At 35.7% G+C, this 18813-nt stretch overlaps 2 protein-coding genes across 3 annotated transcripts; both read right to left on the minus strand.

Annotated features, from left to right (window-relative positions):
• Nucleotides 1-74: 74 nt before the first annotated feature.
• Nucleotides 75-7686, minus strand: LOC126788045 (tRNA dimethylallyltransferase 2). 2 transcript variants are annotated; one of them, XM_050513999.1, is made up of 10 exons: nucleotides 7454-7686; nucleotides 7275-7354; nucleotides 4954-5022; nucleotides 3604-3676; nucleotides 3378-3496; nucleotides 2626-2700; nucleotides 1869-2291; nucleotides 928-1003; nucleotides 654-817; nucleotides 75-500 (listed from the first exon to the last, which is right to left on the minus strand). In XM_050513999.1, exons 1-10 carry the CDS (start codon nucleotides 7677-7679, stop codon nucleotides 372-374), a joined length of 1434 nt encoding a protein of 477 aa, XP_050369956.1. In that variant the 5' UTR covers nucleotides 7680-7686; the 3' UTR covers nucleotides 75-371. The 2 variants fall into 2 exon arrangements, with proteins under 2 accessions (XP_050369956.1, XP_050369955.1); XM_050513998.1 differs by having other exon boundaries at nucleotides 3378-3499.
• Nucleotides 7687-9622: 1936 nt separating this feature from the next.
• Nucleotides 9623-11276, minus strand: LOC126788054 (uncharacterized). The gene is made up of 4 exons (XM_050514012.1): nucleotides 10804-11276; nucleotides 10527-10637; nucleotides 10075-10155; nucleotides 9623-9930 (listed from the first exon to the last, which is right to left on the minus strand). Exons 1-4 carry the CDS (start codon nucleotides 11056-11058, stop codon nucleotides 9856-9858), a joined length of 522 nt encoding a protein of 173 aa, XP_050369969.1. The 5' UTR covers nucleotides 11059-11276; the 3' UTR covers nucleotides 9623-9855.
• Between the last annotated feature and the right edge of the window lie 7537 nt (nucleotides 11277-18813).

An 18813-nucleotide genomic window follows, 5' to 3' on the forward strand; every position in this document is an offset into this window, starting at 1 on the left:
CATTACAGAATCTATAAGCAATTAAGCGTTATCAGTTCCCTGAAACAAACATGGGAGATTGTCTATTGAAGCTAAGGTGGTCGGACTCCAAGGGCTCTCAGCAACTTTTCTGGATTCTTGATGTGCCACCAGTCGTATGTGAGATAGATTGTTCCTTTGTTACACTGGGATACAGTTTGTTTGAGCTCATGGTTGCATCTGCTTAATCCTTTGATTTGTTTCAGATTGCAAAAAAAAAAAAGTGATTTCAGATCAACTGCATCAATAGTTTCACTGTTTCACTGGCAGAGTGGCATGTATACAGATCATCAACATCACAGCTATACTGTGCACATAAATTTGCATTTAGGAAATATGTTGATCTCTAGGCTCTAGCTACTGCGCTGCTCGGGAAAATATTTTCGTCCCTTTTTAAGCCGAGATATTCGTTTCCGATGTACACGACCCTGCTTGTGTTGTTCCCATTCATGTGCTCCTCTAAGGATCTTGTCACCACAGGCCTACCAAATAAAAATATCAGTCACAAATGACCAAATTAATCTATCAGTCCATACAACACCACAAAAGGAGATTACTAAGAAAGACGAGCAAAAAAAAAATCAAGGAATAAAAAAACTGTACGGTTAATGATTTAAACCACTTCTAAGTTCTACCTCGCATGTATACCGAGTCCACAAGTCCCTTTGTATCATATTTATTTCACTGCTATTTAGGGTATCTAAATTAGTCACCAAAGCTACTTCCTGATTAAGGAAAGATCTAATTAATTCAGCAGCTGGTCCAACCACCTCTGCAGCCCATGTAGCATCCGATTTGCCTACAATATGTTATACAAAGATGTGCATCAACATACAAGAGGGATTACAATGAGAAAATCATATGAACAGAAAAACAAAACCAGGAATACAAATAGCCAAAAAGCCCTACATAGAATGGATTCTGTTGCGTCAAGGGAATGTATGTTCCATCCAAACATTGTATCCAGTCGATTTATCCTTCGTTTCTGTGAAAAATAAGAAAAAGAAAATTAAATCAGCTCCAATTAATAGATAATTCCTCAATTCAGCAAATATTCAGAATTTTTCACTTCAAGGGTCATTGGGTATGCAGGACTACCGTGTACCTCTCACCTTGTTAAAACTGTCTTGCATTACTGAGGGTGGGCTTAAGCCGTTAAAACTGTCTTGCATTACTGAGGGCGGGCTTAAGCTGCAGTAACTTAAGGCTACGTTTGGTGGGCACTATGTAAAGTTAGTTCAGCTTAAGCCCACCCTTAGTAATGCAACAGTTTTTAAGCTGAACTAGCTTTAGGCTACGTTTGGTTACACCCGTTTTGAATATAATATAACTCATAAATTAAAGAATGGTAATAAATAGTATCATTTAGGCATCAATTCTAAACCAGGTCATACATAGCATCACCCAAACGCCTAAACATTTCATTTAGTACGGTGCCAGCTACCACCCAGAACCAAAGAGATCCTAAAAGCATAAATCTTAGCCAACTAAAGAGTGCACTACTAAATTCGAAGATGAGAAGAAATTAAATAAGATCAAAGCCTTTTCAAGTACAACAGATAATGTATGAGTCAAAAAAAAACCAGTTTAATAATTAGTAGTTTTTCAAAATACCAAATGCCCAATAGGCCTAATTCATTAACCATAATAAGCCTAAAACAAGCTAAACTGATATCCATTGTGCTTCAGATATTTTTTTTGAAGGCAAAGAAATTTTTTTTTTGTGCTTCAGATATTTCAGCCAAAGAAATATTCCTAGCACGGAAACAGATTATCTTGAAACGTACAAAAAGGATTCAACAAAGTTTCAGCATTAGAATCAGATAAACATATTTGTAAATATCACTAACCTGACGACGAACTAGTCTTCTGGTGTTCAGTTTTACTTTCTCAATAGCTTCTTTTAACACAGCTTTGGGTTGAGTATCAATGAAGGAATCCGAGATGACCCTCATATTCTCTTTCAATATCTTATCTGCTGCCAGATCTACTGGCTTGAGGGACATTGACGTATCTATCAAATGGTTCGCTTCGTCACTGGCTTCAGTTATGTAGAAACTCAAAAAACTTTCGAACTCCCTAACCCCAATGGCCTGTCGGAAACCTCGAGTATAATCTGCATTATGAGTAAAAATATCATAGACTTCATCAAGGAGCCCAGCATCAATCATGGAATCTACTCTTTGATCCACAAATCGATCCAGCACAGGAAGAGAAGCATCCACACATAAAAAGAAGCAATTGTATCTGAAGTTATCAACTCGGCCCCAGTTCTGTCCACCAACATACAAATAACAATATTGTTATAAGTTTATGACCAAAGTTGTTATATTTCAATCTTTGTATAACAAAATCAAGATGACTAAATGGCAACTCATGTGGCGATCAAACATTGATAGTAAAAATGTATAAGAGGTAACTGTGTATGTTCAAGCAGTTTACAAACAAATTTAGAAGTCAAAAGGAAAAATAAGCAGTTCATGATGAGAGACAGTTCAAAAATACAATAGCACCTCCAGGAAACATAATCTTCATTTAACAGTTAAACATACAGATATCAAATTGTTAGATATAATATTAGAAATTTAAAAGAGGTTGATTACTGACTTTTGCAGCCATTTCCTGAAAATGTTTGCTAGGGAGAACACCATGCTGAGCATACATATTTAGGTACTGATTAATCTGCAAGCCCATTCAACAGCTTGTAAGATAAAGAGTCACTAGAATACCTGGCCTACATAAGAATGAACTGTACAAAAAGCTTATGTATCATTTTGCAATAACCATTCTTTTATCTTCAATATCAGAGAGCAGTAGTCCCATAAAAAATGATTATATGTGTGTGTGTGTGTGTGTGTGTGTGTGTGTGTGTGTGTGTATTCACTCAAGAAGGAGAGATCGTTGCTAATTGTCATCCGATAATTATCAACTTGAGAAACATTTGTGCCCATGCAACATTTGAAATTAAATGCCAATCCAGATTCAAGGCATATTGGATAATTTAATTGTTAACGACCTCATATGAAGGAACCGTTGGTAATGGAGCCACCGTATAGCTAAAGACATGATATTTGATATAGATTTGAGTATTGATCTGTATAAATAAATTCTAGCACTTCCAAAAGATATGAATTTTCCACAATTGCAACTAGTCCATCCTTAAGCACTAATCAATGTTGATGACCATTGAACCAAATCAGAATGAAGATTGTAGGAAAGGTGATATAGTAAATTGTTCCCCAAAACAGCTTAGCCTGATGACTCAGCCATATCTTTGGAAACATAAAAAGTGTAAAGCACACAAATCTGAATTTATATATTCACCGGAAAATTCAGTAGTTAATATGCAGATAACCTACTTTTCTGTGGTCATTTGGATGGATTCTGTTAGCTGCAATTGGATCAATGACTTTAAGATCATCATAGCTATATCTGGAATTGTCTACTTCAAATGCCAGCTCAGACTGTTGTTGTCCCACTTCTGGTGGGAAAAGGAAAAAAAATCCCAAATAAAGATATTTATATACAAATTAAATAGAGATATTAGTGTGAAATAAATTCCAAGAGCTAAAGTTGTTCCTTTACCTGGGTGGTCACCTAAAAATATTTCGTCCATATCTTCTACTGCGTCGTCAAAAAGGAATGGACTAACAAGAGCCTGAATAAAGTTGTAAAAATAAGATCAAATGAAAAAAAAAACCAGTGATTGAGCTGGAAATATGCACGTTGAATGGAAAATTAATACTTAAACCCATGGATCAAAAATCCAAAATCGATATAAAGATAAATGTCACTACTTATTCACCGAACAGGAAATTACTGGTACCACAGAAATTTAAAAAAAAATGGAAGGCAAGTATACAGGAATTTGGCCCTGTTTGGGTTGCTAAATCAATTTTCACATTTATTTCATTTAATACTAAAACAATGTACTTCTTGGAAACCTTATCTAAAGTCAAGCTCCTGGTTTATTTTATAGTCAAGATACTAGCAAGTACCTGGATCTACTCAACAGGATGCATCAGAAGACCTCACACTCCACAAACATGTCATACACAGCCTTGAGTGGGACATCACCATCAAGACCCTGAGATCAGTGTTTGGATGAGGTAAACTACAATTTTGGGGTGGAGAAATAGAGATACTGTGCTTTGTGTGAAAATATTGGTGTCCTAAGTACAGTGTCATAGGACTATATTTTGGTTCAATTTAATCGAAGCAGTCAAGTATCATCGTCCTCTTTTTCTGCGTAAACATATTTCCAAAATTAAAACTGTTATAGAGAAAGAAAGTGCTCCTTACAGAAAAAGAAAATAAAATAGCTCAATTCCAATTAGCCTAGTACGGAACAGAACTTTCTAGTTACTGACCAAGTGTTATGCACTAGTTATTCCCAAGTATTATCTATGCATTACGTATGAAGAGGTGGATAACATAGGTGGGCAGCAGATATTGGGCTACTTGAGATCTTGAATAAAATAGTGCAAGCAAGGGTCACACTTCTTTCCAGTATCATTTTGATTAGGGTTATTTAAAAAAAAAAACTATTACTACTTTTCTTTGCTAGGGCTACTCTTGGATTTAAATCATCAAATAGTAAATGAATGCCTCAGAATATAATTCTACAGTCAACAGGTGGTGCTAAAACAAACCCATTATTTTTTATAGCAACAATACTAATTCAAAAATACATATATACGTGTGTGTGTGTACTAAGAAAATAAAGATAAAATCTCAAATTTGACACCTAAGCAGCATGTCGAAGAATCTGGTCTAAGGAATATGCATGAATGAGATGGTGCAACCAGGACCTGACCTACAAAGTGAAAATCTTGACTAACCAAACTATCAAGGGAATAATCCATCAAGTTTTTTTTTTTTTAAACAAAGATCAACGTTGCAATTTGTAACAGTCAGAGTGAAACGGTCTTTTACCTGAATATAATAATTTGTACCCCCAACTATGACTGGAAGGCAGTTGCGAGACAAGATGTCATTGATGAGCTGAAAACCCAATATGCTAAGTTAGTTTGAAAAATAAACAAATTGCAAAATACTATTGTGAAGATTCAAACATGGAAGTAGAACAAAAAGAATGACGGAATGAAACACAATGTATAGAATTGTACAACAAATGGATCAAATACAAGTAGTTTTATATCTTCAATAACATATCATCATATATGGTCAGATAGCCCTCACATAAGTTTCTGCCAAATATTAAGAACTCATGGAAATTCAATTACTCAGTCAAAGAAAATGGACATCATGGCCCAACAGACAAATTGATCCAGCACCTAACAAGCTTCACTATTTTCAATAATTTTCAATACTAAAGCCTGTAAATCCTATGTATAAAGAATCCTATATATGCAGAACCATATCCAAGAAAAATAATAAAATATAACATAATCAGATCATGGAAAAACAATTGACCTTCTCTGATCATCATAATCACCATTCACGAAGACTTCCTTACCCTCACAGCGATAACCATCAAGAACAACTAAAACACTATCTCTCTCCCTACCAGCCTTGAGCCTGAATTAAATAACACCCACCAGAGAATACTGAAGCTAATGCCCAACCTCCAACTGACTTTAACTATCATATTTAGCACTGCTCTAACTGTGATCACCAGTATATAATGCAGCCTCAGATTCTGAAACTAGTCAGATTACAAGTCTGATACAGATAATCCCCCGATATTGCAAACATGTCTAGGATACTACAGAAATGCATTTGTTAAACTTCAAGAAAGTTTGATTTTTTGATACAGCATCACGGGCAATGTATACAAGGGAGGACTTAATAAGCGAGGTTACGAGGAATGGCAATCGTGATACCACAAAGCCAGGTAAGCCATCCCAACAGGTTTGAGCTGTGTACCCAGTTTCAAGCTTTGGCTAAAGGATACCGTACAAAGCTAAGACTCTATGGAAATGATATAGCTGGAAGTTTATACCCAGGCAATGGAATTAATTTAACCATCATAAAAATGGGTATGAGGGGAAGAACTTTGGGACCAACTACATTTTTGGTCAGCCTATGGTTTATTTTGATTTCAGATATACTTTCTTCTATTAAGTTGGAATTGCTGAATACTGTGAAGTTGTATGAGTGTATCGTGTGAACCCATTGTACATATGCTTTACTAAAAGTCTTGTTCAACTTTCCATAAAAAATAATAACACTTGCTAGCAACCTAAGAAACAATGAGATAGAGAAAATGCCAAAATGGTACGCTGAACCACAACAGGATTGGAATCTAATAATATAGCTTGAAAGACTGAACAAGCTCTATCTCAACCTCTTAAGATTCCAACACACAGAGTGAAGCCACATATTGAGCTCTGTCCCACAAGTGACATACCTACTCAACCCCAACTTCACTCAAAGATCCTCCTACATCCCATCTCACCACTGAAAAGATCAAGCAATCTTTGCGGCACCATTTACCTCTTCTTTCCTCGAAAGAACTATTTTACCTAAAGAATAATATCAAGGTGAAATGCCCAACTCACTTTAGACACCAGAAATAATTTCCAACATAACGTCATTGAAATAGGGCAATGAGGCAAAAAATATGATGTGTAACATTGCTCCTGAAAGATCATGGTATTCTTCAATGCAGGAGATGTTTAAGTTCTCTGCAAGAGAAAACATGGGTAAAGTATATGGCAAATGTATCTTGTGTGACAACAGTACAGAGTGAGTGGCGCTCTTAGGCAACCATGTTAGGACAGAGTTCTCCGTGGTGTGGATTGAAAATAGGAGAATCGGAGTGTCAGGATTGAGGGGACAGGTATTTTAAAGGGTTCGGTTTTGGGCATCTCTATGGGTATTGATTGCTACAGAAGTGACGAATAGTTCATTACAAGCTACAATCAAAGTACAAAAGAGAATGCCAAAAGAATAAAGAAATCAAACAACAGATTATATGAAAAGACAATTGTCTCTGCATTGATGAGTTTAAGCTTTTATCACTAGGTGAGAGTTGGGAAATTAACGTAAGTATGGTGATAATTGAATTTTTAAAAACGTAAACAATAGTCTAGATATAAAATGAGAGTTGCTGCGCATTCAAGAAGTAACACAGCCACAGCAACAGAGCAACACTAAACACATAAGACAAAATACCCTAAAGCTGCAAAATTATGAGCCCACTGATGATCACCAATCTGAATGAAAAATAAAATGGAATTCTTTACACTAGTAAAGTAAAAAATAAAGGTTCGAATTTTCGGCTTCTTTACCGGAACGGCAGAGTCCCTGAAGTCTTTAGCAGTAAACTCCACATTGGGGCTCACAGTCCCCAGAAGATGATGAGGCACTCCTACATTTACCAACCCAATTTCCACAATTTAACACTCCAAATTTCCAAGAGCTGACCAAAAAATTAATTTAAAAAAAAGGAGGGGAAGAGAGTAGGGACCGTTTTGATGATGGGGAGGGACCTTGTTGGTGAGCACGTCGAGACCGTTGTAGACCTGCATTGAGTCGGCGTTGATTACTTCGATAGGAAAGTGGGACGCCAAGTCGATGGCGAGCTTGGACTTGCCGGAACCTGTGGGTCCCATAATCACCACCACCTTGGGCTTTTTCTCTTTGTCTTTTTCATGGGCTGCTCCGCGGCTGCTCTCGGCGCCACCCTCCTCCATGCTTCTCTCTCCCTCTCTTTCTTTCTGTCGCCCCCGCACCGACTTTGAGTTTTTATCTTCTTCTTTTTTCTGGTCAATGAGTGTTTTTTTTTTGTCTGAATGGTAGATGAGTTTGTGATAGGGGTGTTAATTGAAAACCGAAAACCAAAAAAAAACCGAACCATAACCGAAAAAAACTGAAGAAAAAAAAACCGTATCAAACTGAAAAAAACCGCATCAAACCGAAAGATTTGGTGTGGTTTTGGTTTGGGATGTTTAGAAACCGAAACCGAACCAAAAAACCGAATATATATATATATATTATAAAGAAATTATATTATTTATATATATATTTAATATACATAATTAAATATGTTATCGATCGAGACCCAAACTTTATCAAAATTCGGTGAATTTTTTACCATATCTGTATTTATATATGCTGATCACATCCGACGGTCGAAATTTAATCATTTGAATTTTAAATATTGGAACCACAACATGTCTACTAATGTGGTATAACTTGTTTAGTGGTCTTTTTGCAAATGTATGCAGTTGTGAAGCAACTATATCTTATAAATAGAATTTTGCAAATCTGTCCGCATGATGCGTTACGTAAAGTGAAATATGGTTATGGTAAAAAAATCACATATTTTCGATAACGTTTGTGTCCCGATCGAGGCGGTCAACCATTTTTACGCTTATTATCACCTATGGGTAGCCTTATCCCTGTAACGTAAAATTTTTTAAAATTTTACACTAGCTGCTACATCACATATATGTGAGAGTGTGTGCATGAAAAAATCCACCAAAACTAGTCAAGAAGGAGGGGGTAAGAACAAATTCACTTAATTAGATGAAATTAAGTTAATGTTGACCACATCGATCGAGACCCAAATATTATCAACATTAGACGAATTTTTTACCATATCCTTATTTAAATATGCTGATCACATCTGACGGTCAAAATTTAATATTTTGAATTTTAGACATTGGAACCACAACATGTCTACTAATGTGGTATAACTTGTTTAGTAGTCTTTTTGCAAATGTATGCATTTGTGAAGCAACTATATATTATAAATAGAATTTTGTAAATATGTCCTCATGATGCGTTACGTATTGTGAAATATGGTTATGGTAAAAAAATCACATCTTTTCGATAACGTTTATGTCCCGATCGAGGCGGTCAACCATTTTTACGCTTATTATCCCCTATGGGTAGCCTTATCCCTGGAACGTAAAATTTTTGAAAATTTTACACGAGCTGCTACATCACATATATGTGAGAGTGTGTGCATGAAAAAATCCACCAAAACTAGTCAAGAAGAAGGGGGTAAGAACAAATTCACTTAATTAGATGAAATTAAGTTAATGTGACCACATCGATCGAGACACAAATATTATCAACATTAGATGAATTTTTTACCATATCCTTATTTAAATATGCTGATCACATATGACGGTCAAAATTTAATATTTTGAATTTTAGACATTGGAACCACAACATGCCTACTAATGTGGTATAAGTTGTTTAGTGGCTTTTTGCAATTGTATGCATTTGTGAAGCAACTATATCTTGTAAATAGAATTTTGCAAATATGTCCGCATGTTCTTTTTATTTCGTTAAGAATCAAGTAGATAGACAAGGAAAGAAACTCCGATTTTCTTTACAAAATAACCGAAAGAAAAACCGATATAAACCAGAGAAAAACCAAACCGAACCAAACCGAACACAATTAGTTTTTGAAAAAAAAAGTGAAAAACCAAACCGAATAAATAGAACGGTTTGGTGTTCGGTATCACCTATAAACCGAACCATTCACACCGATTAACACCCCTAGTTTGTGAAGCAAAATATATACCCGAGATGGAGTGAAAAGTAAAATAGTTTTACTGTGTTATGGAAAAGTGATATGAGATTAGTATCTGAACTAGATGAAGAACAAGTCTCCCCTTTTTGATCAAGTCATGATTTTCATTAGCACACACAGTGACAGAAATACATAAGTCTACCAAATTTTAGAAGTACATAACGGAAGAAATTACACCTTAATTTCTTCATGAATACACAGCCAGTGAAATTTACAATCAAAAATCACAAAACTGCAAGAAAACAGTTAAGCTTCTAATTGCAGGCACACATTCACAACACATTTCCACACAATGATTAGCAGTTTAGCACACGGTTCATATCTTAACGCAGAGTTTCAACATGTTTATTCAGCTCCTCCAGCTTCTTCATCCTCAGTCTCTCGCTTTCACCAACAAGCTGAAAGAAATTCATGCATGTAAAAAAGGTCAGAACCTTAAGTAATTAGGGAACACATATATATATATACTAGCTTAGAGATCACATGAACACAGATTTCAGTATGTCAATATTATGTAAAGAGTGAAAAATTAAGTAATATGCCTCCATCAATCTTGAAAGTAGTTGAGCTTTTTCTCTGTTCTTCTCATTCAAAGCCTCGACGGCTTCCTTGTATTCCTTTTCCTGTGAACAGCATATATAAACACCATCAGACGACTTGGGATGGAAACAAGATACAAAATCTTAGCCAGAATCATAGAAGCTTTGTCGATCTGTGGCATTAATTTGGTGCCCATTAGCAAAGAACTACTACATATATGGAAAATGATTATAATCCAAGATATATAAATGTGCGGCTGTGCTAAACAATTGAAGCTGTATGCCTTGCAACATACAGATGCATAAACACAACCAAGTAGTGGTTTTTGATGATTAAACTCTTTCGTAGTATATATAACAAGAGTAACTATTTTTACATGACAATTTGAGCATGATCATAAAGAATTCCAACAACATATATATGTATATCTAACAGAAATGCCAAAATAAAATACCTTCCTCTGGCAGCTCTGTCCCAGCGGCTTTAAATCTTTGTTAACTAAATCTATCCTCTTCCGGATACTTGCAACTTCCTTTCTCATGGGATCTGTCAGTAATTCAAGCTCCTGAAAGATTGATTAATCTTAAAGTAACCTCTATCTAACTTCATCGAAAATTTGCGATGAACAAATGCAAGCAACATGATAGATATCACTTTGTACCAGTTGAAATCTGTAACCTTTTTTCTTCCCAATATCAGATTATGGAATTGGAGTAATGCAGTTTACTTACTTCACGAATCTCAGTTAAGCGCCTACTCGCTTCTTCAGCTCGTACCAGCTGAGCCTGGACCTTGTCTCTCACCTCCAACTTCTTCCTCTCAATCTCCTCCTCCTTGACACGAAAAATAGCCAATGCAGACCTTGACATCTCTTCTTCCTTGTCATCAACCGGACTTCCGGTGTAACTAACAATGGCGCCGGAGTTCTTATTGACAAGCTGCATCTGCAATTTCTGCTGCTCCCATAACTGTTTTGGCGTTGCCATTGCTTCTTCTTCAACCTCTATTCTCTCCCTTGAATCACTCTCTTAGTTTCTCCTTTTCCTTTTGATGGCCGTCTTTCTTCTGTTGTAGGTGGTTATAAGAAAGGCTAGCTTTAAAGGTATCAAACCCATCAAAAAACCTTGCTTTACAACAAAAATTGTATACTATATGAGTTTGAATGACCAAAATGCCTAGCAACTTCCCTGTCATTAGAAAAGTTAATAATAGCTTTGTTGAAGGTATGAACTATGAAGACTCACTCAAAACCCTTACTTGATAACACATGAGATAATTACATTCTTTGTATCAAAGTTATTGCTAATACATCAGTACTATCCTTTACCTACTGGCCACAGTTTTTCTCTCAAGTTGGATCATAAAATAGCAATATGGATCTATCCGTTTTGGTAAGGTAGCTATTTTCTCAAGTTGGTATATTGGCAAATTCATGTAACCAATCTCAGCTCTTATTCCTTTGTGTACAAAACTACACACATTATAATAGTTCACTCTACATTCCTTGGTGTGTACATATCAACATATATATACATGAAGAAATACATGTATAGTGTATAATCTTACAGCAACATATACCACTTTTTCATAATAATTCTAAATTGAGTTTCACTTCTGTTAGATATGATTTGAATGTATAAGTGAAAGTTGGTTGACAGCTAGGACCTAAAGAGTATTGGTTATTAATCTCTTTCTGTCAAGAAAGGGTGCTTCGAGTAGAAGCTTAGTATTGAGGATAGAAAGCCTTAGGGAACAAGAAAGATTAGGAGAGACTCAAAAGCAGTAACAGCTGCATTTGTCACAAATAAATTTTGTTTCTCTACTCTCTCAATGCTTTTGGTGAGATTCTCTATCACGTATCGAGCTATATATTAGTAGAGTCGAACTAACTCAACATACAATAAATCTAACGTGATTGTGATTGTCACTAGAGTTTGACGCAGCTTGTTCTCATGCAAAGACAACCAGTTTCCTTGCTTGTTCAAAATGTCTAGGCAGATGTAAGGATTTGGGACCATATGCATAGTAAAGTTGTTTGTGCAATACATGTAATACGAAGTACATGTCATGCAAAGCTAAAGCAGCAGACTTTCCACCCAGATCGATGGTCCCTTAATCCCTTTAATTGAAGAGAAAATTATGAACTCTTCAAGCAAATGATCAAGACCTTGTGCTTTTGCATTCCCAGACATGTGGAGTTGTGGGCATATGATTGCAATCGTAACATCCCCTATTAATTTTGCAGTTTCATGTTGAGAGCTCTCTCTCTCTCTCTCTCTCTCTCTCTCTCTCTCTCTCGCCGGAGGTATCCACCGGAACTTTGTACGTTCCTTCTCCCTCCGAACTCCAGACGCATTACTTCTATCTATACCAACTTCAATCCGCACCCACTACCATATTTCATTTAATACCTCGTTTACAACTGACCATAACATGCATACTGAAAGAAAGAACCCCGGCCTCATATATACTTCACATCAACTTATATTCAACACAGTGAGATCTTGCTCTTTACGTACTGCCCAAAATCACGAAGCCACCATAAATAATGTACTTCTACAATAACCGACTGTCCCCTATACCTCTCTGTCAGGGGCTTTATTAAGGTGGTACTCACCATAGTCTCATTACCGTTTTGGGCTATATATCGTGGAATGAAGGCTGCCATGAAATTTGAGCTAGGAGTCGATGCGAGTTCTAAAATTGGTGGCCTCTAATGGAAGAGCTTATTCCATACACGGCCACTACCTGGGGCTGTTGTTTGTGTTAAATGTAAATAACTTGATATAAGACTTGCACATGAAACAGAAACACACAGCACCTCCGCCCCTTCTCTATACAAATCACACAACACACTCCTTCATGTCGTCCCCCACCGCTCTTGATTTGTTTGTTTGTTCTGGTTCCCATTGAATTCAACCTTAAAAGTTAAAACCGAAGCCGCCGCCAAAAATTCATCGCCGGCACTCCCAATTCCCAATTCTCCTTCGGCTAAGAAATCTCTCTCCCAAATCCCAGTTCCAAGTTTATCCACAAAATTAAAAATCGGCGAAAAATTGGGCTTCATTTCTCAGATTCTTATCCCTCTTCCTCAACCTTGCAATAAATCCCAGAAAAATAGAGAGGATTCGATGATCGGAGGAAACCAACCATATTTATTTACAAGGTGATTTAGAAGACCAAAAACGAAATCCAGCGCCCTGACCACCTTAGCAAGGTAAATGAGACGACTTGAGAAGGAGGAGGTCGGGGCTACAGAAGAAAGTTGCCGGTGAAGTTAAAAGGCCGCGTCAGTGAGGGTGTGTTTGGCGCAGCTGTGACTTATAAGATAAGTTGACTTATACTTATTTCTGAGAATAAGTTTCTGATAAGTTAAGTAGCTGACTGTTTGGTAAACTGACTTTTTTAAGTGACTTATAGTGGCATAAGTTGTGCAGAGTGTTTGATAAACTTAAACTGGCTTATGCTTTGTGTTTGTATAATGACAATTTTGGACACCAAATAATTTAAATTTTTATTTTATTTTCTAAGAGTATATTTTCTTTCTTGATTCTTTGCAAATACAATATGAATTTTTAATTTCTTTTTTTATCTATCAATACCCTTTTTCATTAGTATTTTAATTTTTACTTTCTCATTGACTTCAAGTAAAATTAATAAATGTTCTATGTTTTCTTATACTTAATAACAAAACACATTTGTCATTGACACAAATAATATTAAAAATATCTTTAACACATTCAACTAAATTACAAAACTAAATAACAAAATATATATTTCATTTGCATCAAATAATTTGATGTTATACGCGCACTCATCAAACTTTGAGTGATTTCATTTCTTATTGCTTCATTTTCCCGTGCATCATGACCATGCGAAATTTACCACCATATGGTAAATGCTCATTAAATCACTACTAGTGTCAAATATCATGTACTACAATTTCACTGGGCCATCATAGAACTTGGACAGAATTCAAAATGTTTGGAAACCACAAGTTACATGCACAAAAACTTGGTTTCCTGCAGCATCAGCTAAATCTATTGTGAACTTCATCCTTATCTCATCTTCATAAGCAACCTTCCTGTAGAGAAGGCCAGTGGGAGACCATCCTTTTGCTGTTCGACAGAAACTACGATTGCAAATTCCACGACACACAGGGCAAATCCACTTTGGATTCTCAATGGCCTCAAGCACATGCTCCCCATATCTGCTTCATCAGGGATACACTCATGATATGTTATCTACCAGATGTGAAACTCAAATGAAATTCTGTAAACCATCCAACTCAAATAAAATATGAATATGTTCACCAGTTCTTGCCAATATGAAAATAAACCAAGAAATACCAATACAATAACACCTAGTTCCAGAGTTCTCGGGCAAAAACTCCACATTGAATCCTTCTAATATATGAACATACTTAACAAACCCAAAAACAAGAATACTAGTTGTATGAGAAAATGTTGCTGCTGCGATCCAATCCATAGCTATAAACAAACCTTCAAAAATTGTCATCCAAAATTTGTTAAGCTTAACATCCTTCTTCTTTGGACGTATTTCTGTGTAGCTCACCAGAGTCGAATTCTGCAATCTGAACCCACAAACCAAAATCTGCAAACAAAATCACACAGCCGGTTATCATCAAATCACCTAAAACTCTCCATAAAAAACTTCACTTCACAACATGCTGGCCATAGAAAATCCAAAACATTACAAAAAAGAATAACACCAAGGATCATAAAAGTGCTCGACAGATTGAAAGTACCATCCATCTATTAACACCTACAGCCTAAATCGACAATCAAAATATCAGACAAAGCATATCACCCAAACAAACACTCCCAATCGAAATTCAAAAATAATGGAGTTGAAATTCAATTAGAGCCTTACTTTGTGAACATGAACAGAATCAAGTACCCTAAATGCAAGGCCTCAGAGGAAGGCCATTTCCCAGTGTAGAGATAAAACTTCTCCCCTCTTTCATACGCATCCAAAATCTCATTCAAGTCCCTGTAAATCAAACACATGACAGATTCAATTTCCAAAACCCTAAGAAGCTTTCGAATTTCGAGCCGAATCTGTTGAGAGAAAGCTAACCGGTGGGCGAAGAAGACGTCGCGGCGGAGGAAGACGTGGGGAGGGCGTGAGGTGAGGCGGCGGACGCGGTCGACGAGAGATGGATCGATTCTCTGGCAGCCGAACTACTCGATGAGCTTGTCGTAGTTGATTTTTCCGCTTTCCTTGGCCTCGACCTTCCATGGATTCACAACCTGCTGCTTTTCTTCTTCTTCGTCTTCTTTGTTTTGCTTCTTCTCCATTGTTGCTCTCTTTGCTCTTCTTCTTCTTCTTCTTCTTCATCTTCTTTGTTTTGCTTCTTCTCCAACCCGAATCAACACACAATTTGATTTCAGGTTTCTTGATACAGAAATTAAACAAATACTTACCAAACTTGACGTTGGCCATCGTGGAGTACAAAGGTGGAGGTGGTGATGTGCGGAGAGAGAGAGAAGGAGAAAGACAGGGAGGTGGTGATCAAACAAGGTAGGTCGTAATTCCTTGAAGCTCACAGGGGTACCCATTGGTATTTCCAAAAGTTCATTAAACTATCGCTACAGTACCGCACGACTTATAAGTAAAAGGAGGGTCTGAGTTACTTATGTTTTTTGCCTACAAAAAGACGCGGCTTATAAGACAAGTTGGTTATTAAGGTGTTTACCAAACACCACATTCACCTTTGCTTATAAGTGAAGGAGCTTATAAGCTCCCCCAAACGCAACCTGAGTAATATGGTGGATTCGGAGATGCTTCCTAGGCCGTGTTCTGTTTCTACGACGTGTGAGGGAGAAACTGAGGAGGAGATAGGCGGCGGGTGGCAGCAGCGGTGATGCTAGGAGTTGTATAGAACAGTAGGTCGGGGAGACGAGAGACAAAAACAAGTGTTTGACAGTGATTTGGGTTTGGATTTTGATTTGGGTTTGGGCATTGGGCATTGGGCTTAAGTTTGAGTATTGTCTTTGAATATTTTATAATAATTTTCAGATAAGGTCTCCTCTTTGTATTTTGGAAAATTAATTTGGAGATTTATAAATTAACACTATAAATTTACAGATCTAAAAATTGATGGTCCAGATTGTGCCACATGAAATTTTATGATTTTTACATAATTTCAATGTCTTGAAAATTAATTAAAAAGACCAATTTGGCACAAGTGTCGCAACCAAAACATGCCATGTGTTCATCATTTAACTTTGGAAATTTTCAATGTTATGATACTTTCTGAAAATAATAGAAAATATCTCCAAAGCCCGAAAAAATCTCCGAAAATTAATGAGCTCTCACGTTCATGCGCTTTACCCACCTATCCAAAAATATTCTAATATTCATTGTCAAGTGACACTGTTGCTTTTACGGAGGAAGATTGATACATAAGGTTAACCAAATAGATCGAGACCTGAATTTCATCGAAAATATGTGAATATTTTACCGTAGCCGTCATTTACAGTACTAATGATATCGTGCGGTTGTTTTTTTATAATTTTAATTCCTCAATGAAGTTGGTTTGAAAACGTACACTCTTACATATAACCTAATAAGCGACTTATATCCTTTTAGTAAGCACATTATGATTTGTGCCAATAAATTTGAAAAAAAAATTCAAACTCGACCGTTAGATTTGATCATTTCAGTAAGCACATTATAAGGTATATCCTTTTAGTAAGCACATTATGTAGTTCAAAATTTACTTATTTTTGTCAATATTTGAGTTTCAATCAAGAGATAGAACCTATGTGTCTATCCACTTTCGTAAAAGCAACAATGTCCCCCCTCGAACAATATCTAAATTTTTTTATATGGGCAAATATATCGCATTATTCTTACACAAGGGTAATTTTTCGAGCATTATAATTATTTTTAGCATTTTTGAAAAAAGTTGCACAACTTTAAAAATCTATGTACAGTCTGAATCTACCGTGTGGCTCTTTTCAAACCGCACATACTTAATTCAAATATTACTTCAATTAATATGAACTACAATAATTCTTCATAAATAGCTCTAGAGCCCAAAAACATCTCCAAAAATTAGTGAGGTCTCACAGTGATGTGCTTTACCCCCCCCCCCCCCCCCCTCCATGTAAAACATTTCAAGTATTCATCGTCGAGTGACAGTGTTTGCTCTTAGGGGAGAAGAATGATACATAAGGTTAATCTAGTGGATCAAGACTCAAACATCACTGAAAATATATGAAATTTTTACAATAGTCTTCATTTACTATAATGATATTATCGTGCGGTTGTTTTATCAAAATTATAATTCCTCAATATGTAGTTGGTTTGAAAACGTACACGCTTACGTATAACCTAATAAATGAGTTATACCCCTTTAGTAGGCACGTTATGATTCGTGCTACTAAATTTGCAAAAATTAAAACTCAGCCATTTGATTTGATCATTCCCGTAAAATGTGTCTTTGGTTCGAAATTTACTTATTTTCGTCGATATTTGGGTCATTGAGGTAGACCTTATGTAACAACCAACCATCATAAGGGCAGCCGTATCCGCCGGGGATGAATTTATCAAAATTTTTATACGGATGAATTGGACACATTATTTTGAGGGCGTGATAATTTTCTGGAATTATTTTTAGCTTTCGAGATATTGTTTTAATGGTTTTAGAACGTTTCAAAAATTTTAAAACTCATATAAAGCCATGTGATGTGTTGCAGGCCCATAAAGTTTTTTTCAAGTGATTTTAGTCAATTTGATGTTAAAAAATATATATTTAAAAATAGTTCATATAAGCGAAAAATTCCTCAAAATTTTTTGTTTTAAAGATGTGGAAATTTTTATCAATTATTAGAAAATAAAAAAATGTTGATTTTATAAAAAAAAAAGGGTGATCAATTCATAAAATACTAGTCTCGTGCCCGTGTTGTGATCACGCAGGTTTACAGAATAGTATTCTTGATTCTTGAAAGCCAATTCTTTTATGTAATTCTGTTTCATATAAATGATAATTTTGGTAAAATACATTGGTAAAATAAATATTTTACATAATTATCTTTATGTCTGTGTGAGTATAAAGCTAGAAAATGGTAAAATTAATAGTTTAAAAATTGGTAAAACTTTTAAGTGTTGGTTTTATAATAGTAGAGATAAAATAAAAAATTATGAAATGATAGGGACATGTGTTGAACCCTGCACCCATTAAAGAATACCAAAAGTTCTTACCACTAGAGCAGGAGTCTCTGTTGTTTCCGTATTGACAAATATAATAATTAAACTTGTATTTTGCTGTTGATTTACCTTCCCTTTTGTTCACTTGTAAATTCTTCTGCAGTGAGCAACTTCTTCTGTAGAAAAAAGGTACTGTTTATTTCATGATTTTTCCTTATTTTTCCTCCCAGGTTCATTCCAAATCAACATCATCTCATCTTTTTATCCTCTCTTCCAAATTTCTTCAATTGAAATTATCATCAGATCAAGAACAAATCATCCTCATCTAATTACAAGATATTCAATTATGAAATAAATATCATCAGAGCACCCCCCCATCTTCAAAATTGGATGAATTCATATCTGAATATTCAATTAGAGGAGGAAGAAGATTAGGCTAAAAAAGTCATCAGATTTATGGAATCAAATTCGTTCAGCTGCAAATCCAAACCGAAGGTTACCGAGCTAAAAATTGGTATTGTGTATAATGATTGATTTCTTCTTCGTCTTCTTTTTTTTTAGGA

This window comes from Argentina anserina, chromosome 3 (assembly GCF_933775445.1).
Source record: "Argentina anserina chromosome 3, drPotAnse1.1, whole genome shotgun sequence".
NCBI lineage: Eukaryota > Viridiplantae > Streptophyta > Magnoliopsida > Rosales > Rosaceae > Argentina > Argentina anserina.